Genomic DNA, 22,926 nt, shown 5'->3' on the forward strand with positions numbered 1-22,926 from the left:
AAGGGGAGGAATTTGTAGATTAGCTGAATCGCTGAATCGCTGATGGAAGAAGTGCCACCCTGCACATCCCTGACTTCCCAGGGGGGACCTTGTCTCTCCTGTGCCCCTCGGAAAGCGAGCGGTGGATTACCTGGTTCCTGCCTCTGCCGGGTGGTTTTCTTTTTTTGGGTATCGTGGCCTAACCTGTGCGTGCTTGGGTGATGGAGGCTTTTTAATAAAACCAACAGGAGTGCACTTCTAGCCGTGGCCTGCTGACCAGAGAGAATATTGCTAAAGAATCCTTTGTTATGGCTGTCATACCTATGGGTTAATCCCCGCAGCAAGAGAAGTTTTAAGTGGCAATGAAAAGTTGCGATCCTATGAAAAGCAGCAATTACATTCTAGATATCCGCCAAAGCAGTGCTGAATATGACTTGCAAACAAACGTTACAGGTTTGAAATTGGAACTGCAAGGCTGGGTCCAATTACTAGGCAAAAAAAGATTCATCTCTATTTCTTGAGTACATTTCCTAGGCTTCTGAAAACCAGACTGAATATCGGAAGGGCTTCTCATAACTTCAGTTCTGAACACTAGTTGATTTTTATTTTCTTCTTAAACCAAGGACATGAAGTGCGTGGAGAGGAATTTCATGTGTCACGTATGGTGTGGTTTCCAGTTGTAACAATGGCATTGTGTTTATAGCGCAGATAGATGTGTACAGATCGGTAATATTCAGCAAAATAATACTGCTGAAGTAACGGATGCAAAAATCATTAAAACAGCATGAATAAAGCCTCTTTAACCTCCAGTCAGTTTGATAGGCAGAGTCAGTTTAAAATTATGTTATGTTGCACTAGAAATTCAGTTGCATAAAAGCACTGAAACTTGAAAAAAAAAAAGTAGTACGGGAAAATAAATAGTCCTGAGAAACCAATATTATTATTGCCTTCTTTTTTCCCTGCTTGAATATTTCATATTTTTTTAATATTTTAGCAACAAAATGTCTTTTTCAGTTGTGGTGGGTTTTTTTTCTTCTTTCTTCCCCACAGCGATCTGGTATGCAGAGCTTTAGTTGATACATTGATTTTTATTTCTCTACTTAAACTCTGAAACAGTGTGTAGCTGTGTAGGTTTATGGGCTTCTTTTCCCATCAGGTTTAAACGGGATGCATTTCCACATGTTTGCAAAGCCCAGTATGGTATGAGATCTCATGATGTGAGGCAAACACAGGTTGAAGTTTTAGGCCAGACAGTTTTAGGCCCTAATTCTGAAATTAGGTTTGAGCTAGTAAGTAGACTTTTGTGTCTATGGAGGGAATCATTAGGGTGCCAAAGAGACACAAAAGGCCATTTGGGTGGATTTTTTTTTTTTTTAAAGGAGCTGGAGTCCAAGAGACCAAAGTGGGGCCCTGTTAAAACATTCACTGGTGCTGCCTATTCAACAAAATGATTTTCATCGTTCGTCAGAGTAACGATACTATGGTGTGTTGATGACACTGTGAATGCATTATTTATTTATTTCTTTATTAGTCTTCCATTTTGAAGCTTAATGTTGGATTCAGTTGATGCCTCAGCATAGTTCTTAGCGTGCTATGGTTCTTCAAAATTTCTACTGCATTTTTTAACCCATGAGAGCTTTGTCTATAAGACACTGTAAATCACTGTTTCCTTAGTTCAGAGAAGTGTGTTTCTTTGTGGTGGATGGTTTAATGTCTACTTCCGCATGTTAAGATTCGCTAAATATGACCAGATTTGTAGATGGAAAAACAGGCAATCATAGTCAAGTTTGGTGGTTTTGAAGGTCACTGGAAATTAGGTGCGAAGCTCATTAAAACAGCTGTATTTTTTTTTTTTATTAATCACGTATAATTAACTTTACAGATATATTTTCAGGTGTGGCGTAGGGTTTGTGGATGTTTTCACTGTTGAATAATTTCTCCTGTCTGAAAGAATTATCTTTTATGCCAGAGGCTAGACATGGATTATGATCTTTAACAACTGGTGGAATTGTTAAGATTAGTGGAAATAATTCTTACGACTTCTTGATTATATTTTAATATACTTCCAGACTGAATTTTCAAAGCGGATTGTATCGTGGAGTTAAATTAACTTTGTCCATGGTAGTGTCACTGTGAATGGTTAAACTGGGCCGTGCTTGGATGGGAGATGTCCACGAGAAATCCTGGATGCTGCAGGAAGTGGTGTACTCTTTTTCTTTGGGTTATTATTAAAGGAGTGCCCCAGCGTGGTGCCAGTTAGATGTGCCGTGACTCAGATGTAAAACTAAGCTCCTGTCTGCCAGTTGGAAATCCCTGTACCTTTTACTGTAGAACCGTTGCCAGACTTCAGTTTGGTAACGTTGCTGAGGATCTAAATTCTCCCCGTAGACGTGGCTTTCTTAGTTACTTTCTAACCCAAATTGTTCTGTATTGTTGCTTGGGTACTGAGAAATTGCTGTGTTCCTCTTGATAGGAGACTGTACTGAATATAGTAATTTTCTACATGTGACCTTTAAAACATTTTGAAATCTCTCTAGATGAAAGATGTTTTATAAATGAAAGGAACCTAGAGCTGTAATAGTCATTCTTTACTTGGACAAATCTGCTGAAGTTCATTAGAAGCATAAGTAAGGAATGCTGAATAGAACCCTAACATACTGTGTTATAGAGGGAACTAGTAATGAACTCTGTATTTAGGTTGCCTAATAGTTTCCATTATAAAGAATTTGTATGATCTCTTTGAGAAGCTCTATTGTTTGCAAAAGCCATTGAAGTTTGGCAAGAGGAAGAGTCCTTAGGCTAAATAAGTGGTTTGATTTCCTCGCCCCATGAAATTGTTTAAGTTTTGCTGAGACATAAACACTTGAAAATTGTCATTCCCCCCCTGTCACTCATGTTGTATGAAAAGTAAAGTAATTGCTGGAACACTGAAAAAGTTCGGACTGGCATCATTGTAAAAGCAGCAGTGGCAATTATAATAATATCATTGAAAACCCAGAAGAGGGTTCTTCAGCTCCTGGGGAGGTTATAGTGGGGCTGCTGAATTTGGACTTACTCACAATTACTGCTTTGCCAAAAGAAAGTTGCCACCATGGGCACACTACCATTCTTTCTTTCCTTTTGCTCTTCATGGCACTATTGGAATCAGGAGTACACACATCAATCCTGGTTGACCTTCAAGAATTGGGATGGATCCTTGGACAGACCTTGCTGCAGCAAGTACTTGCCATCACTTCTTCTGTCCTTCAATAGGTGTTTGGTTTGGGGCTTTTTTTTTTTTTTTTGCCATCTAACACGGTTAGTCATTGTAATTTAGTCGCCTTGTAAAGCTGCAGTTTCAGAGTTCCAGTCTTGCTGGGAAAAAATATGTAAGAGGAGTAGCATCCTCTCTATAGGCATATACGTTTGATACTCTCTTCTGTCTTCTAGGAGGCTGCATTACTGCTCCATCACCTCTCTGCTCCATCTTCCTCAGATCATATTAACGCTCTTGTTATTCGGTTAGTGACAGCATCCAGATTTAAAATTGCCTGTCACTTTGCTTTTCTTAATGTGGTTTTTATGCATGGCTATTGTAGCCTAGTCTCTAGTAGCAGGATCCCATTTTTTTATCCGTGCTATGACACACCGCTTCTCCGTTTGGTGTGAAGGATGAGCATCCAGGGGAGTGTAGCGAGAGCTACAGGAGGAACTGCAAATCTAGCTTTTTAAACTTTGAAATGCTTAGTGTGATGCTCTGCTGTGTAAATAAAAGGAAAAAAGGGAGGCAGGGGTATGTGATCAGTTTTCCCTTTCCAGAGTCCATAGCATTCTGTGGTTTTTCTCATTAGGAAAAAGGTCAGAATTCCAAAGGATATCGTGACTAATAGTATCTCTTGGCTAATAAGAGAAGAAAGGTTGTTGTACAAAGATGTAATTAATTTATGCTTTTTATGGTTTCATTTAATTTTATTTTTTTAGAACTACTTTTACTGCTTTCTCTGAATTCCTTAAAAACTTAATCTTACCTATGAATCCATGAGACATAGCGCACACCATTCAATCCCAAAGTATTTTCCTTTTTTCAGGGGTAAAGAAGGAGGAAAAGTAAGGAGATAAACCAAGTGCAAGTTACTTCTATGAAGTTATTATTTTATTTTTTTTTATGTATTCCTCTCCAGTACATGTTGGGCGAGCTGCTATATGCAGTATCATTTACATAAAATAGTCCCTGAAATTTGTAGCCAGAATGAGAAAGTCATCTCAAGTCAGGATTAATTTCTGTGGATTTGGGATGTATACCTCTTAACAGCCTGTACTGCTGAAGTAGAGACATATATAACCAGCTGAATAGGGGCATAGCTTCCGTGTCCTATGCTCTATTGATCTCCATTACTGAATCATTCCTTTTCTCCCAGCCTAAGGTATGAAAAGCCAACATTAAATCATACCAGACAGAAGAGTCTGGGGTATAAAGAACTGGGAAGCTATCTTTCTATGTTTGCTTGATATTTGGTCTGTGCTCCTTGATTGTGCCCGAGAGCATGGCCATTCAATATGTGCGTGTATTTTATAAGCATGTCTGACAATCTCCTAAATATGAAATACAGGTCTCTACTTGAAGCTGTCGTGAGTTTGGTTTATGCTTTGAGAAGGATAAATAAAACGTTTAATTTTTTAACTTGGATATCAAGGTCATTTTTCTTCAGGAAAATATGTGCAATTTGTTTAGTCATGTACCATCTGGATGTTTATAAGCACAAATCAGTTACATTTAACCAAATGTGCTATTTGTATTTCTGTGGAAATGCAGTGCTGCTCAGGACAGAGGGAGTTGGTACTTATCTTGTATATCTGGTTTAACATGTCTGTTTTACAACAGCTTGTTAAGGACTCTCTTCTGCTTTCCAGTATGCAGCCTCTGCGTGCGCACGTGCGCATGCGTGTGTCAGGGGGAAGGTTGTGAAGGAGAAAAAGAGGAAGAACTGCCTGTCACTCTGATTTTACAAATACATGACTGAATCAAGCTTCACTGTCTGAAGAGCAGTTTGTAACTTGTGACAGTTCAGAGAAGGAAATATTTGCAGGAATGAAGTGAGCGGAAAAGTCAAATATTATCCATATTTCACCAAGCTCTGTATGACAAGTTTTATGTTTTAGCTTAAATATTAAATTATAAAGAGGAGCATGAATAAATAGTTAGTTTTGCTCTGCAGATAGCCATTAGGTAACCTAGTCATTCTGGACATCCAGTATTATTTTTCAAAAGAGTTTTTAAAAATAACCTTTGGTATTATTTAGGAATTTATTTAGAAATTATTTTCCTTGAAAAATATAGAGAAACTTCAGAATTTTGCAGACATCAACTTGAATGAAGTTTTGGTTTTCCGTGTAAAACAATGAGGTAATTTTTTATTGATTGGGGTGGCTTTGTTAGATGCTGTTGATAGGTGTAGCGTGTGTGGGCAATAGAGAATGCAATGGTTAGCCAGTCAAAAGAAGGTAATGCTTATATTACAGAAAGACTACATAAGTAGGTGGTTTTGGTTTGGGGTTTTTTGGGGTATGTGTGTGTGTTTGGTTTTTTTAAGGTTAAATCTGTTGTTAAATCTTGGTAGTTTTGAACCTGACATATTTTAATCCATTACTCTAAGCAGATCATGAAAAAAATGTGCTTTTTTGTTTTAAGCATGTGATTGGTATTTCTGGTTTGATGTTTGTTTGGTTTTTTTCTGTCATTCTTCCTGATGTCTATATAGCTTGGCCTTTTTTTTCTTCTTCTTTTTTAATGCTATCTCCCCAGAACAAAATGAACAGTATTTCATTTGATATGGGGCTAAGACCCACTAGGGCCCGTTTGATCTAACTTTGACAGCTGATTTAAACCTAGCTTAGTTGTTTCTTTTTGCATCATATTGAAAATAGGAGTTATATCACCAGTCGTCTTTGACCAGAAATTTAGGTAGCTGTCGTTGTGACTTCTACTGGTATATACCTTATGTAACCAAAGAAACAAACATGGAGCTGAGAGAAACCTATCGCTTTCTGTAAACTTTCTCTCTTCCCCTCCTGTGATAACTAATGATGTCAGAGCTGCTGAACAGGAAGAAAAAATTTTAGCCTTCTCTTTCCAAGATCTCAGATCTAATCATGGATTTAGGAGATATGCTCTCTCGACCAACTTTTTTTAATGGGTACTGCAGGGTCAGAGGTAGGTTCTGCAAGTTAAAAATGGCTTGTTTAGCTGAATTGTACCAAAGCCAAGCAAAATAGATTAGCATTTGTTTTCCACAATTACTAAAGTAGTAAAAGCTTTGAATACATTTGGGTTCATTATAATGATGGATGGTTCTAAGAAGCCTAACATGTCTCATTTGGCTTAACCATGTTGCCCTAGGAACTCAGGATGGAAAAGGTCTTCCAGTGAGTTAAACCCTCTCCCATATTGAAAGAGGATCGGTAAATCTGGGCAACTTCTAATATAATCTTGTCCTGATGAGTCTCCTGTGAAGGAGACTATAACCCCTTTAGACAGCTTATTTATAGTGTTTTTTACCCCTTGGTGTTTTTCCAGATATCTAACCTTTCTGTTTTGTAAGATAAGCTGATTTATACTTCCCTATACCCAGTGTATTACCCACTGTATTTGTAATTCTTTGGTTATTGGGTTATGGTTTCCATGTATACCCATTTTCTGTCTCTAGGTTTTTTTTACAGAAACAAAATTGCATCAGCCCTTTCTTATAGGTCATAGAATCATAGAATCATCCAGGCCAGAAGGGACTTACAAACGTCATCTAGTCCGACCTCCCCGCAGTCAGCAGGGACACCCCCAACTAGACCGGGTTGCCCAGGGCCTCATCGAGCCTCACCTTGAATATCTCCAGGGATGGGGCCTCAGGCACCTCCTTTGGCAACCTCTTCCAGTGCTCCACAACTCTAATAGTAAAGAATTTATTCCTAATGTCTAATCTAAATCTGCTTTTCTCCAGTTTAAAGCCATTACCCTTTGTTCTGTCATTGACAGCCTTTATAAACAGGGTCTCCCCAAGCCTTCCTGTAGGCCCCCCTCAGGTACTGGAAGTCTGCTATTAGGTCTCCCTGGAGCCTCCTCTTCTCCAGGCTGAACAACCCCAGCTCCCTCAGCCTGTCCTCGTAGCAGAGGTGCTCCAACCCCCCAATCATCCTTGTGGCCCTCCTCTGGACCCGCTCCATCAGGTCCATATCCTTCTTATATTGAGGGCTCCAGACCTGCACACAATACTCCAGGTGAGGTCTCACCAGAGTAAAGTGGCAGAATCACCTCTCTGGACCTGCTGGCAACACTTCTGTTGATGCAGCCCAGGATGTGATTGGCCTTCTGGGCTGCAAGTGCACACTACCTGCTCATGTCCAGCTTCTCATCCATCATCAGGTGACAGTTTTCTCCCATTTACGTCATGATTCTTTATTCTGTACTTTTCAGTTGACACACCTGTTTCTTACAGTAGTAGCCCAGAATAAGGACAGACCTTCAGCTGAGTCATTTCTAGCGTAAGGTCTAGTGAGACTGTGCCTTTCCGGAATCTTGCTAAATTATGGTGTCTGATGTTGATACTTCCCTGAATGAGTATTTCACTTTTATGCAATAGTATCACAATGTTGGCTTCTCTGTGCCTTGCAATCTACTTGATCCAGTAGACTCTGGTATCTTTTTGTTACTTAAGTAGGGTTTTTCTTTATGCAGTCATGGGGCCTGTTGTGCTTTATGCTGTCTTTCTTGGATTTCATTGTTTTGATTTTTGAGTCATCTTAACTCAGAATGGTCTTGGCACATAGCTTTCACCACCTTTCAGCTTGGTGCCATTTGCTTGTTCTATTCCTTATTCCTTTGTCCAAAGCATGATTAAGAATATTAAATAGCATACCTGGAGAACCTCACTATAAACGCTATACTACATCTGCAGCTGGTGGCTGAGAACTATTAAAAACAAACAAACCAACCAACCCTAATTTTGAACTTCGTTCTGCATAACTTTGTCCCAATCCTAGTCTAGCTTGAGTGGGAGAATGTATTTTTTATTGTGTCCTAAGTCTTGTGTCCTGTGTTGCTTTTCTCCTAGTCACTAGGACAATTAGCCTGTTAAAGAAACTAGACTCTGTCAAGCCAATTGCCTTTATCCTTTAATGCTGCCAATTGTTAAATAATTTTGTGCTAGTATCTCTCTGAAATGTGAGTTAGGCTGAGTCATCTACTACTTCCTGCATTTTTATTTACCCATCTTGTGATTTCTTTTACTTTTCTTTTCCTTTTTCTTTTTCTCTTCTGTAGTACTTGATGACTTCTTCCATCTTCCTGTAGTTCTCTAGACAATTTGTTTCCAAGGGTGAATTTCATTAAATGCTGTTGACTGCCATATATAACGTTCAGTCCCCCGGTTTGTTTCTTATTCTACCTTATACTTGTATCCCCTTGTTTAATTTGGTTATATGGAATTAAACTTTTGTGTGGAGGCTGAAGCAAAGAAGCCTTTATGCCATCTGCTATTTGCTTTCTTTACATGTCTGATAATGGATATACTTCTTTCTTTCTGTTCCCATGATTAAGTGCTTTCCTTTGGGGCATAAGTAGTGCATGTTCTGATGTGTTTAGCTTTTTTTTTTTTTTTTCCCCTCCTTCTTCTTTCTGTAATGGAAATGTCATCTTTGTTTTTAGTGCCACCATTGGTATTCTTGCTCACTGAGTCTTTTCTAGGGAAAACGATTAGCTCTCCTGGTCTAAAAGCTACTGGGATTTGAATAAACACCGACAATAAGATGGAGTATGTTAAAAGAGAAGTCTGGCTGTGAAGAAGAAAGCTCTTGTATCACCTGTAGGGTGATGAGAAGTTGCGTTTTCTGCCCCATGTCTTTTTATAACAATTTTTCCTTTACTGTGACAGCCCGCTATGCCTGTTCCTGTTTAAAACTTGATACAAATGTCTGTACTTTCCATCCTGAAAGTCAGGTTAAGACAGTATGCTTTGCAGAAAATTTTCTCAGAGTATCAAATGATGCTGTGTCTTGTTGGCTGATACAGTCAGCTACAAAATACTTTGAAAGTAGGCTAGTGGAACAAAATATTGTGTTCATTTTTTATGCTTTCATACAGTAGCTTATCCTGGTTTAAGTAGGACAGAGAGATCCCGATGATTGTCTGTTCTCTCTGAGGTGCATTCCACTGGTATGTGGTACGTTGATGTAGAGCAGGCTTGAACTTGGAGAGTTCAGTTGCAGAATGTTGTTGGTAGGCTTTCGGCTGGCAAACTTTCCATCAGAAGTCAGATTGAAGAGTACAAGATACAAACCTTGACGTCTGCTGCAAGTTTTTTCTTGTTTTCTTAGGAGCTGGGGGTGGGGAGGAAATGAACAATTAAAAAAAAAAAAAAGGAATCCCATTCTAACTTACTGGAAGTTTGGGATTTATCTTTAAACTTTTCCATAATACTTGAATATATTTTATCTGAACTGCACAGTTCAAATGATAGTTCTTGGTAGGAAAAAAAAATGTGTGAATGAGTGGGGGTTTTAAAATTTACTTTAAAAATAGACTACCTAAATCTAAAAGCTGAAAAAAGTTGGTTTGACACATTCAGTGAAAGGAAAGTTGTTCCTTACAGATATCACTGACTTCTGTGATTACAGTCATGAGCCAGAAGTTCTGTAATTGAATAAGAAGGGAAAAATAAAAGGTAAGGGCTGATGATTATGTGGCATCTTTTTCTATTAATACACATCTTTTCTGAAGAACATTATGGAGACTTGATTTTTTTAGGGAAAGTGTGTAATCTTTTCCCTACTTAAGATGGACATCTCTGTGGGGCTGGCTCTGAGTGGAGGAAGTTTCTAGAATGCTGCAACCTTCTGGGAAGATCATACCTGCAGTGCAGAAGAAATAAGATGGGTCAGAAGCAAGCTCCTTCCTGGTTGGTCACAAAGCTTGCTGTGCCAAGTATTCACCCTGTTTTGTGCAACAAGATCTGTGCTGCTGCATCAGTATCAACCTCATGTTTTGCGTGTGTTTTTTTGCATAGGTGCAAGAAACATCACAGTTTCTACAGGAAGGGGACAGAGGAGCAGCCTGGAGGATCCAATCCTTTGTGGGATTGGAAGTTGGGAGAGGTCACTTCCCCATGAATCCTAAGGATCTAGGGGTCTAAAAGACTGTAACCACTGCCTTCTCTGCAGACTCCCAAATACTGCCTCCTCAGGGGATGTTGTTAAGGAAATTGAGCTTCCTGACCCCTGCTCGTGTGTAGCACATTGTCATCTAGGAAACATAAATTTGTTGATAGCCATATGTTTGTCAAACAGGATATTTTCAATATAGCTGTCACACTGAGCATCGGTGAACCACAGTTTGTGGCATATGGGGAAGAATTTCTAAGAGCAGTGTGCATGAGGTTGAAGCCTTAAAACTGGATGTTGGAAAAGTAACATTTGATGGTTGCTTTAAAAAGTATCAGTGAAGATGGATTTGGGCTTTCTAAAGGTTCTGATAAGGATATTTCTTCTTAGGGCAGACTGTTGTGCAGTGTACCAGTTGTCTTCAGGAGACTTGCTGGCCTCATCTGTTAAATGTCATCTGGAAAATAGAGCATTCCCTTTAAGGGAATGATTAAATAGGGACACTGCCTCAAGGGGTAGTTTTCTGCACATTTATACAGTGACTGATAAAACCATATGGGTCTTGTAAGTCTATTCTAATTGAATCAGCTTTTATTGAAAGACAGAATTGTTAGAAATGCACTGAATGGATGAATTCCAAGTAAGTGATTCACACTGTAGAACAGCTAGGAATACGAAGGCACTGGAAATCAGAGCTGGCTGAAAGTTAGAATTCAAATGTACATAGGATGTGTAGAAATTGCATTGTTACTCTGCAATATGCATATGGATTATATTATGTTTTCCCATACAGACCACTAGCTCCATTGTTTGCACTGTCATAATTATTCAGTTGTATTATTTGGGGAGGCAGTGCAATGTACTGTTAACACTCTAGGATACGACAGAAGTGATGGTAATGAGAAAAAATAATTTTGGCTAACAACGTAAATTACCAATGTTGAAGATGCATTTAATCCTGAACTGCTTCGATGTAGAAATAAAGACTAGTTTCTCAGAAGATGGCTTTGTGTGGTGATTAGTATGAGCATATTCATGTGACACGGCAAGCTAAACGTAGTTTAATCTGATAGTTTTATTCTATGAATAGCTTAATAGAGTAGTGATGACTGAGGGAGCTTGAGCTGATCTGTGTCAGACTCCAAAGGCTGCTTCTCCTGCTAGTGATTTAATTTAATTGCTAGCAACTATTATACTTGCATTACAAGAACTGGTAATAGGAAATGTTTTTTCCTTTTTATAATGTGACTTCAACTGCTAAAAATCAGGAGCGGTATCATTACATGAACTGCTAGCTTCTGTGGAGACCATGGTTTGCAAGATCTAATTGGCCACAGTGTTTGCAACACTACTATACGCAGTGTTCCTCATGATTTCCCATTTGCTTTAGATCATGTCTCTGATGTGCTTATGCAGAAATCAATAATTTATTTATACTTCTTTCTTCGGTATTATTTCTTTCTTTGGTAAAATGTGGTTTGGTTGCACTTGATCACGAAAATCAGCAATGGTAATGGAACAAATGTTTGTGCTGGGTGTTTAGTGAAGTTGAAAAAAACACTTTCCTTTGTTCTAGAATATTGTTTCCTCAGTATTTTCACAGAATCATAGAATCATCCAGGCCAGAAGGGACTTCCAAAGGTCATCTAGTCCGACCTCCCCGCAGTCAGCAGGGACACCCCCAACTAGACCAGGTTGCCCAGGGCCTCATCCAGCCTCACCTTGAATGTCTCCAGGGATGGGGCCTCAAGCACCTCCCTGGGCAACCTGTTCCAGTGTCTCACCACCCTCACTGTAAAGAATTTCTTTCTAGTATCTAGTCTAAATCTCCCCTCTTCCAGTGTCAAACCATTACCCCTTGTCCTATCACTACACTTCCTGACAAAGAGTCCCTCTCCGGCTCTCCCTTCAGATATTGAAAAGCCTCCCTGGAGCCTCCTCTTCTCCAAGCTAAACAACCCCAGCTCCCTCAGCCTGTCCTCATAGCAGAGGTGCTCCAACCCCCTGATCGTCCTTTTGGCCCTCCTCTGGACCTGCTCCATCGGGTCCATGTCTTTCCTGTGTTGAGGGCTCCAGACATGTACACAGTATTCCAGGTGAGGTTTCACCAAGCAGAGTAAAGCGGAAGAATCACCTCTCTGGACCTGCTAGCAGTGCATCTTTTGATGCAGCCCGGGATGTGATTGGGCTGCAAGTGCACACTGCCTGCTCATGTCCAGCTTCTCATCCACCAGCACCCCCAAGTCCCTTTCCTCAGGGATGCTTTCTAATACCTCATCCCCTAGTCTGTACTGATGGCGAGGTTTGTTCTGGCCAATTTTTGGCAGAACCTAGAAGCTGCACAGAGGTGCTGCACAGAGCTTGTGGAGTAGATGTGATAGTCCATTAGAAAATAAATGTGATTTTTAAAAAGTAAATTTTGCTTATGTATCAAATCTAGAAAAAATGAAATGTTAAGTTAGTTGAAAAATTGCCCGATGGAAGAAAATAAAGTCTCAAAACATATGTAGCTACTAATCTGCAAATATGTGGAAGGATATATTAAAAACTGGTGTGTGTTTGTATAGAAATGCATGACCGTTCTCTCTAATTATTTGGGAATGATTGTTTTGCATTTGACAAAAATAGTTCTCCACTCTTGAACTTTGAAAAATATTTCATGCTTTAAATGTTTACTGCCAAACCAGCACTTCAAAAATTCATTGTCATCTTGAGGCACAAAGAAAGATCAGTAGAAAAGGTAGGGAAATCAACAGAGTAAAAATAGGGAATTTTTTTCTTTGCTTCTGTACAGCCAGATTGTATGTACTTACACCTTAACACTAGGGATTTGTGCATAAAGTGGAATGAATCGCCTAAAATGTAAGAGTTAAACTTTTGCCTTCTCACTTGAAGTTTAATAAGATTCTGCAATTCACTGTGTATCAAATTGACTGTTGACTGCATCATTACATGTGGATGGTTACTGCAATGATTTAATGTATGTATATGTGTCTCGGTTCTATTGATTTCTCTCTACATTATAAAGAATTTCAGTAAAAATTTCCTGACTCTCAGGAAATTCTTCACCTGTGCATTTGTAAGTCATGATAACAAGATTATGATGCTCAATTAAATTTGGTTCCATTTATTTTATTTAAAGCTGTCAACACCATTGTAATGTTTGTATAGATATAGGCCTTGGCCTTCCAACATGTTTCATGGGTTCTTTAAAAAAAAATAAATCAATATCTTTGAAGTTAAGCTCTTTGCAGGCTCAAAACAAGGTAGACTGGGGAAGCTGCATATACGTTTAATTTTTCTCTCTGTTTAGGTGAAGTTGCTTACATTTGCTTTTATAAAGCCAGTTAGAGTGCGGGGAGAAAAAAGGACTCTGGAAAGGGCATAGATGCAAAAATTGTGAGCAATATCGTAACGTGTTTTGCAGGAAGACTCTTGAAAAAGAGAAAAACATGCCCAAGGAAATGAAAATGTTAACTGCTTGATATTTGTAAAGTAACTTGCTATCAGGGTATGCAGGGGGGAGGGAGAGGATATAATTGGATTAAAAATAGTTGATGGGAGGAAAGTTTGTTTACTTCTTAGTAGCTTCTACTTCAAAGTACTGTATAACTCGTTACAGAAACTGAATTCTGAAAAAAATACTTATGTGTTTCATCCTGGTGCCATTTAGACCTTCTGGCGTCTAAATCGACATCATCAGTGCATCATGAAAAAGTCACATTCCAAAGCTGCTGGTTGTAACCTGTTGTGTGATCTTCAGAGTAAAAAGCTGTCTAAGCTCTATTACAAAGTTACAGTTAGAACTTTGCATAATTGATGTCTTTTTGGAAGCACACAGGAAGCATATCATACTATAATATTGCTACAATATTTAACTATAGCTGTACCCTATAAAAGTTACTGAAATAAATGTCATAAGAATTGCTCGAAACATTCCATACCCAAGTGAAGATCTTCTCCTAACAATATGTTACAGAAGTAATCTTTCACTTCTACCCCAAACTGCCTTTTCATACCCTTCTTTTTGTCTGTTTCTTTAAAAAGCTAGTTACTGTAAAATCGCACATCTTTCCAGCTTAATCCCTGTATGCATGTATTTGCTTTGGAGATTAGGAATAACTTCTTATTTTTAAATTAATTGCTTTAATTACTGCATTAAGGTATATTTGAGAATGTGAACCGTGTAGTTAGAGAAATGAGGACTTGTGGTGAAGCAGATTTGAGTAGGGACTAGCAAGAATATGATGATTAAGTAGAAAGTATGCAAAGATAAGCTTTTCTTGAGATTTCAGTAATGACTGCGAACTAGAAAAATGGAGATTAGAGTATTACTGTGGATATCAGATTTCTATTAGCTTCTTGAGACATTAATATTTAGGATAGACGTGAGTGGAAAATGATCTTCAAATAAATTATAAGATATTTAAAGCCTGTACATTTGTATTGGGAAATGGTCCAGTCTAGTAATGAAAGAACAGAGTAGGGATTGAATGATTTGACTTTGTTCTCAACAAAATTTTAATGCACTTAACTGTATTCTATTTAGACTTTTAAAAGACATGTATGATATAAACATCAGCAAAACACGATTTTTATTAGGGTTTGGTTAAACCTAATCTTACTTCTTCCAATAGTTTTGTTTAGTTCGCAACAACATCGTTAACTGAGTTACTTAAAGTGGAATAAACAATAGAATGTTTGAGTTTTCTTTCTTGCTCAAGGAGATGAATTATTTAAGAAAAAATCAACAAGTACTTACTCAAATATTAGCTTTAGGAGTTTGTCTTTTTGGTTTTGGTGACAGTTTTAAGAAGTGTCGAGCAGGGTGGTCTGTAGGCTTATTAGATGCACAGCTTTGTGGAATGAGCCTGTGCAGTTTTTCTTGGTGAGCCGATACATCGGGTCTTGTGCTGTCTTGCAAATGCATTCTGAAAACACCTGGGGAAGTGTTTTAAACTGTGTCAATTGTTTTTAATATAGATTTGCAGAATTTTAGATGAGCCAGTACGTGAGTCTTTACTTTTAACAGCTTTGTGAAAGTTACCCAGGGGAGTGATATTTACAAAGGGATACTTACGAAATTATTTGATTAGGTATCCAATGGTAAGATTTGATATGATTTAGATGAAGAGACAGTCATAATCATCATGAGGCTGGCTTTGTGTTGTCTGGAGCTAAGCAATATATGATATATAAAAATAAAGACCCAACAGGGCGGTACAGAATATTGAGTAACACAACAGCATGCATTTCTAAGTACAAGTATCTGAAATATAACCCTGTATTCCATATGCAGTACTGAAATTATGGTATGAATTTTTCAAGAATGTATAGACTTTTCTGAAGTAAAATACGGTTGCTGCTAGCAAATGGGTAGCACACTTTAAAAAATGGTCATTGGAAATGGCCTCCATACTGTTATTTTCTGCATAAAGGCTGCAGCTATAAGAAGGAGATGACTAATTAATTCCAAGGTCTGCCCTCTTTTATCGGGGATTATTCTTATTTTCAATGGCAATGCACTACAAAATACAGACAACTAAAGACTGTCAGTCTACCTCCTTACACAAGAATTAAATTTACTACCAAATTCTAAAAGAGTTGAAGGTTGGAAAAACTCAGGCATGTTAACAAGGCATTTCTGAAATCCTCACTAGGTGAGGGAATAGCAAAAGCTGGTGGAGGAGAAGTACTAGTACATGATCAAAATCAGAATTCCATTTGAAAGAATATTGAGTATCTTAATGAAGTCAGGTTGGAAAACACACAGCATGGGGACACAGAAGCCCCCAGTAGCAGATGGAAAGGAGAATTCCTTGCATTTGGCACCAGTTTTGAAAAGTGTCTTAATAATTTTAATGCTGTTTGAATTGTTACAGCAATATAACACATTGCTGTGCGTCACCTTGATGTCAGAACTACCTGCAGGAAGGATCCACAATAAAGTTGTTTTCTGTCCAAAGCTGCTATCATTTGCAGTGGATTAAAAGTGCACATGGCTGGTTACAGTGTATCAACTTATCTGTGATACTTTATATTTCTATAGATCCATGAGACACATTTTATATGGAAGTCAGGGGACAATAGAACTGTCAGAGGAAGGAGCAAGCAGTGTAATTTATAGGTAAATGAAAGAAAAGTTTCTGTAATTAAAGTAAGGATGAATGCTTGAACAGAAATTTCTAGCTTTCAAAATAGAAACCAGCTGAGTTTCAGCATGAGTTAAAGTAGAAGTTGCATAAGCTTGTATATAAGAAAATGTAGGATAAGATAGAAGGAAAAAGCATAGTGGTGTTAGTCAGATAAAAAACAGAGGCATTGTCATGATGATACTGTAGTAGTCAATTTTCTTTGTGACTGTCAGAAATTTGTGACCTCAGGAAGGTTGCTTTTTTAAGCGGTTATCCTTCATAAGTAGTAAACAAAGAAGAAGGTGGGATACAGGAAATCTTGTAGTGGTTTGAGGAACTGACTGACTGTCTCTGGTGCCTAGTGATTAGTTCGAGGTATTTTTTCCAGGAAGCTGATTGAGCTTGTTCTCTTATGCTCTGCCTGAAGATACTTAATTGGGAACATCTGACTTTGATTTTAGAGTTTCTGCTACCTTAGTCAGAAGTGGACAAGCATTCTGTGTTTAATGTATAGTTCATCAGCATACACTGTGTTTGTAATGCAGCTTTTGGAGTAAACTCCGAGACTTTGCCAAGAAGACATCATAAAAAACCACGTGGGGAGTTTGTGAAGGCCAGAGTTTTGTTTTGTTTTAACTTGTCTGGTTCTTTAGCAATCAGCTTTGCAAGTTTGACCAAAGATGACTTGTATAAATGCATTAGTTACTGCTTGTAAGGCCTCTTGGCAGTAACGAGTTTGATAATTCTTGGAAAACCCCAGAGAGTTAAGTTCAGGATACTGATTGACTAGATTACTGGTTTCCAATGGTGAGTTCTGCCATGCCTTGCTGGCAAGACAGAACAGATTGCAGAAGTATGAATGAAGCTGATCTTCAAAAAAATGCTGTACTTGTTACTTGAGTCCTGTGCAGTGAGGGTCTTAAAGCAACAAAGAGTAGAAGATTTGGGAACTTCCATTAACATTTATTCAGTCCTCCTGAATCACATGAAAGGGAAGAACGCTTTGTTTTTAAAGAATAATATGGATTTTTCATTTTTGAGGAAAGGATTCCGTCACCAAGGGCATGACAAAATCAGTGAGGTTTCTGTTCCAGATATTTTGAACCTGTCTTTCTTGAGGGATGAATCTACTGTCTTGAACAAAAGGTCAGTGTCTCCCTGCGGGAAAGAAAAGTTTAGATAAATGGTACTGCTTAAGGGTTAGGGGTGCCTTTGAATAAAACCTCTTTAAGTCTCTGAAACCTGGTCGGGTTTTTTGGGGGGTTTTTTGGGGTTATTTTGTTTGTTTGTTTGTTTTTTGGTTGGTTTTTTTGTTTGTTTAAGAAGTGATGATCTTTTACAGGGGAGGAAAGAAAAAATTTGTGTGCAAAATTGAAATTATGGAATGTGTTGGATACTGTGTAGAGATGCTACATAAAAGCAGGTGAAGAATTTTAAAGAAATACCACAGACTTTGTTTTGCTCAGAAGCTGGTCTTTACTGGGAATGGAAATATGATAGGAGATAAGATGTTGCTTGTCAGCCTGAAAGTTCAAACTGTGGAGGAATAAATGATTCCTGGGTTATTATAGTTACCTGTTCTGTTTGACAGTGGGAACATCTTATCTGTTTCATTGAATCCTTCTGTTGTTCAAAAGGATGTTGTTCAAAGCTACCTCAGCTCAGGAAGAGAAACTTGAGTCCATGAACCAAAAATAAATCAATACCGTATTGGACAGTTAACAACATAACCTCCTCCTGTAGGAGTACTGTTTCACAGGCAATTTTTCCCTGATTTCTAGGATGGGACAAGATGTTTATAATTTCATAGGAAACCAGGTAGTAAGATGAATTTGAAAACAGAATTGTATCAGGTCATTGACAGGTTAAGTCAAATTGGATTAGAATATCGCTGTAGTTATTGGAGCAAAAGTGTGGCAAATAAAGTCACCAGAGCTCAATAGCTGACGTAAATATCTGGCTTAAGGTGTTGTATTCTAGCAGTTTTTAGATATGTTGCATGTGGCACTTGCTTTACAAAATAGGTAACTTAGCATTCCAGGCAGGATAAGCCTTCAGCAAGTGGTTTTATCTGAATTGAAGCCAGGAGGTGGATGGACTTGAAAAGAAAGGGAAAGAAGGTATCATATTTGAATGGAAGCTCTGCTTGGCTGGTATTATTCTGGATCCAGTACATCTGTTGAATAACATCTTTCAGCCTGATTGAAAGCTGAGGTGACAGCATTTCCTTTATTTAAACCTGTTCTGTTAAGATTGGGAAATCATCATTTTAATACTTTTGGTGTAGTAAAATGCACAAAGCAGAGGAGATCTAGCTTCAAGGAGTGTGCCTTTGAGTATGTCTCCTATTCTTCGGCATATCTGAGCTCTGCACACTGTGCGTTATAGATGACAATACACCTTTTCAACCTGTTATGGGAAAAGTGTGTGTATTCAACACTGAGGTGATGCCATCTAGCTCTCTGTATTACAGAACAGCATAGGATACGTTCTGAGATCTGTGGATACTGGGAGGATATGGATACTGGTTCTGTGTGGACCAGTCCAAGTCCAGTGTAGCTCACGCTGAGAAGATGTGAGCTGAGTTGCTGGCTGCTCTATGGGGCTGTTGCTGCCTCTGCGCTGTGCTTCTCAGCAGTCATCTTTGCTTGGCTGCACCGTGCTGCTTGGCAGTCTCACTTGGTTGGCTCGGTGTGTTCAGGATGTGCAGCACCAGACAATCCATCTTCCCTGAACCCTGCCCACAGGGGTGCATCAGGCTGACGCACGACTCACTTGAGATGTAGCTAGACTTGGGATTGGTTCATGGAAAAACTGTCGCAGTTGTCCACATTGTGCTCTTTGTTTCCAGACTGTAGCAGATGGACCTTAGAGCTGGTTTGACAGATAAGAGGCTCAGGTGTGTCAGAATTTCAGCTTATACTCCGAGTAGTGCAGGAGGCATTAGACTGCATTACGGGCTCCTGACGGCTGCAGAAGCAGCACTGTGCAAATGTAGATGTGCTCTGTATAAATTAAATAAATTAAGCCAGACCCCAAGATGCCTCAGCATTCTTTGAGCAACCTGCTCTAGTGGAGGTGTTCCAGCCAACAGCAGGGGGGTTGGAACGAGATGATCTTTAAGGTCCCTTCCAACTCTAACCATTCTGTGATTAAGCTACTTCGATTGTCTGCATGTTTGATGCACAGCTTGGGCAAATGAGAGTTTACTGTACTTCTGCTGGGTATGTTGATTATTAGTATTGTACATAGATTTTTTTGTTTGTTTGTTTGTTTCTGTTTTCATAATGGACCCACCTTGTTGTAATGAGACCAAGTTAGTCACCATATCAAATTGGTCAAAATTCTTTTTACATTTATTATTGGTGAACACCAAGTGAGAGAAACCAAGGAAGCATGCACTGCTCTGAGATGTTCAAAATGACTTCTGAGCAGGAAGGTATTTTGTTGATCTCTGGGAGAGGGAAATGACTTGGTCCCAAAGTTCTAGCTATCCTTTGCTCTAGTGCATTTCATGTATTATTGAATGAGTATTTTTCATCTCTATGCATGTAAATTGCTATGCTATAAAGCTTTTTTTTTTTAAGAATGCCAACAACAAAAACTAGTCCATCCTTCTCAGTATTAAATATTTGTTCCCTTTGAGAGCATCAGTGTTGAATGAGTTTCTGCACACAAAACCTAGACAAGTCTCTGCTGCCTCTGTAAATATACCCTCTAAACCTGCAGCTAGCTCAAATCCTATAAGATAAAATGTAGTCACATCCTACAGTAACAAGAATAGATTTAAAATGATGGCATTCTTCTTGTTGAGCATTAATGAGAATTGTAGGGAAGACAAAAAATATATCCTTGAATGTTTATATTACTGTCTGTTGGCTTTTTAAAAAGCAAAAATGTTAGTTTTCTTATTTTTTAGAGGAGATTATGAAGTGTGTGAGTATTTGTGTGCAGAACCTTGAAAGCAACATTGGAATTAGATAATTAATAAAACCATAATAGATGAGGTTGGAATAGAAATGTCAGTGAAAGTCTGGCTGATGTTAACTTAGAAGAAAAATAACACTGGCTGAAAAGGAAAACTAAGTGATAGAGAAGGAGAAGGATAATATTCAGAGCTGGGGTATTTAGCGGTCTCTTGGAAGCTCAGTAAATCAGTTTGTGGTACAGCTGCACTGCTTACAGCCTAAACCATAAAGTCCACCTCTGTTGGAAAGAATTGATAGCTCTTATCTTTTGTAATAGTGTATGCCTCTCTTGATTAGTGTTCCACTTAAAATGACTGAAGTGAAATTGCTAGATAAAAATGCAAAGTTTTGAGGAGCTGACTGAGCAATAGATGTTGTATTTATGAACATTCCTGCCTGTAGTTCTGGATTGTTCAGTTGTAAAGTCACTCCCACTGATAAAGGCAAAAATGCTTGTAATCATAATGCAGAAATTCATAGAGTTTCTTTCTAAACACCAGTTAGGTCAGGTACTCTTGGATATGCTCAAAAAGCAAATTACTATAAATGTATTGATGAAAAAAAAGGTGGTGTTAACATTGTCTGTATCTACTTAATCTGTAGCAGTCTATTACAAGGAATCTTTGACTGGTTTTGAAAACCAGTAATTTAAAATGTCGTATTTTGGCAAATCATCAAAATCAATTTCCTGTTACAGGAATAGCATTTCTTACATTTATCTTCTCTGTGAGAAAGCATTGTCTGTATGAGTTCCTTCATGCTTGAATGATATGATTCAATAACTGCTAAATCATGAACAATTCTATCAGGTTAAAGCTTCATGAGTGGTAAAGTTATCTCCTGAAGCCTGCATGCCTTGCAAAGTGCTTGGTTGCAGTTCAGTAGCACCTGAGTACCTCGCGAAAAAAAAATTGAATGCTTGAAAGACACTCTTAGTATTGACAGAGGTGAATTTATTTTTTTCTTCAATTTTTTAATATAAAAACACTGAATGCCTTATTTAAGAAATCTGGAAGTGACAAAGCAGGTAATAAAATTCAGAACATAGATATAAATGACAGACAGGTATAGAAATAATTGACAACAAAAAGATGGATGTTTAAATGGGAAGAATGAAATAACTGAGTGGAATTCCTTGTCACAGCAGAACCACATAGAATCCTTTGATTAATTTTTAGTGCATCTTCCCAAACATGATTTCTCTGTGTTTTTCTTGTCTTAGCTGACTTCTGTTCCTTGTGGCAAAGATTTTTTTTGTCAGTCTCATTTGTTTTATGGTACTAGAAAAAGAAGTTCTAAACCTAGGACTTAGTTCTAAGCTTGATTTCCCAGCTGTACTCTAATAGAAGTCATCTAGTTTGCCCTCAGGAACTGAAATTGTTGCAAATTGAGAACTCCTAAAATAGTTGGCTAAGAATTTTTTTTCCCTCTCTACCCCTTTTTAACAAATTTCTGTGACCATGGTGTTGTCAACAGCCCTGGGAAATAATTAATTTTGTGTGGAGAGGTTTGCTACTGTCTTACTTCATAAGTAACGTCAGATTATTCTCTCAGGTCACTATGCAGTAATGATGGGATTGTCACTTGGCCATCACTAAGAATATTAACTCCCTGTATCCCTATCTCCTGGAGCAGTCTTCAGTTCAAGACAGATGATCAGTTTTATTTATATATATATATATATATATATGTATATAATCAGAGGTTTTTTCCACCTGGAATAATAAGCTTGTGCATCAGTTACACCTTGGTTCTTCTTCCTTTGTTATGAACTATGAAAAATGGTTGAAACAGTTTTGAGGCAAGTTTTCTTAAAAATCTCCTATATATGCTGTTAATGTAAACAACTGTAGTCCGTTGAGTCATTTCAGTGTGTTTTCCAAGGACCCAGTATCAATCTCTCCTGAAGAGCATGTAGTCACGTGTTTGCCAGTTGGTACAAGCTGGGTAGTATTCACTAAGTGAGCCATTGCTCATCTTTGTCTCGCCACGAGTCAGCATGGGCTTAGTTTATGAGTGGTATGTGGTAGTCTAGTTTGTATCCCAAAGTTATATTGTGGTGACATTTTCAATAGTCTTTATTTTTTACTTTAATTCATAAGAACTTTCTGTGAAGACTCATGAAATCTCAGCTTTTTTAATATTAACTGCCTTCCCCACAGTTTGTGGATTCTTGTAACTTGGCTTTCACTCTGTAACATGAACTATTGCAATCGTTACTGAAACTATAACTTGCTAATGGGAGCTGTCTTGATTTTCTGCTTTTGTTATTTTACTCATTGTTTCACCTAAACAAGAAGTGCCAGTAGTGTGATCCTGTGGGTTGGGATAAATAAATACGCATAAGAGCTGATAGCTTCTGTTGCTTTAATAACTGCTTTGTGTTTTCAGAGTATCACAGTGCATGTAATTTGTGCTTTTTCTATTTAAAAAAAAACAACAGCAAAATTCAAGTAACAAAACCCAAGAGCTTGGCAGGGTAAACATTCTTTTGGAGAAGAAATTTGCATCCTCAAAGTCTTAACAGTCTTAACAAAGCTTTTTTATGTATCATCATTTGAAAGTTCTTAACTCCAAAATCTCAAAGAAATGCCTTTGCATTGGAAAGAGAAAAATGTTTCATTTCACATTAGAATCCTTGTATTCCAATACAAAATAAAATAAAAATTACGCTATTTCAAAATAATATTTCACAAAATGTAAAAATAATAAGCTGTTGA

At 38.1% G+C, this 22,926-nt stretch overlaps 1 protein-coding gene across 1 annotated transcript in view; it reads left to right on the top strand.

Annotated features, from left to right (window-relative positions):
- The window catches only part of YAF2 (YY1 associated factor 2), a 36,042-nt gene that overhangs the window by 395 nt on the left and 12,721 nt on the right, over nt 1–22,926 (top strand). Inside the window, exons 2-3 of the mRNA XM_014963341.1 lie at nt 1,136–1,179; nt 3,409–3,479. Coding sequence (XP_014818827.1) covers nt 1,136–1,179; nt 3,409–3,479 — 115 coding nt within the window. The remainder of the gene's footprint in view (nt 1–1,135; nt 1,180–3,408; nt 3,480–22,926) is intronic.

This window comes from Calidris pugnax, unplaced genomic scaffold, assembly GCF_001431845.1.
Source record: "Calidris pugnax isolate Ruff unplaced genomic scaffold, ASM143184v1 scaffold44, whole genome shotgun sequence".
In the NCBI taxonomy this organism is placed as follows: domain Eukaryota; kingdom Metazoa; phylum Chordata; class Aves; order Charadriiformes; family Scolopacidae; genus Calidris; species Calidris pugnax.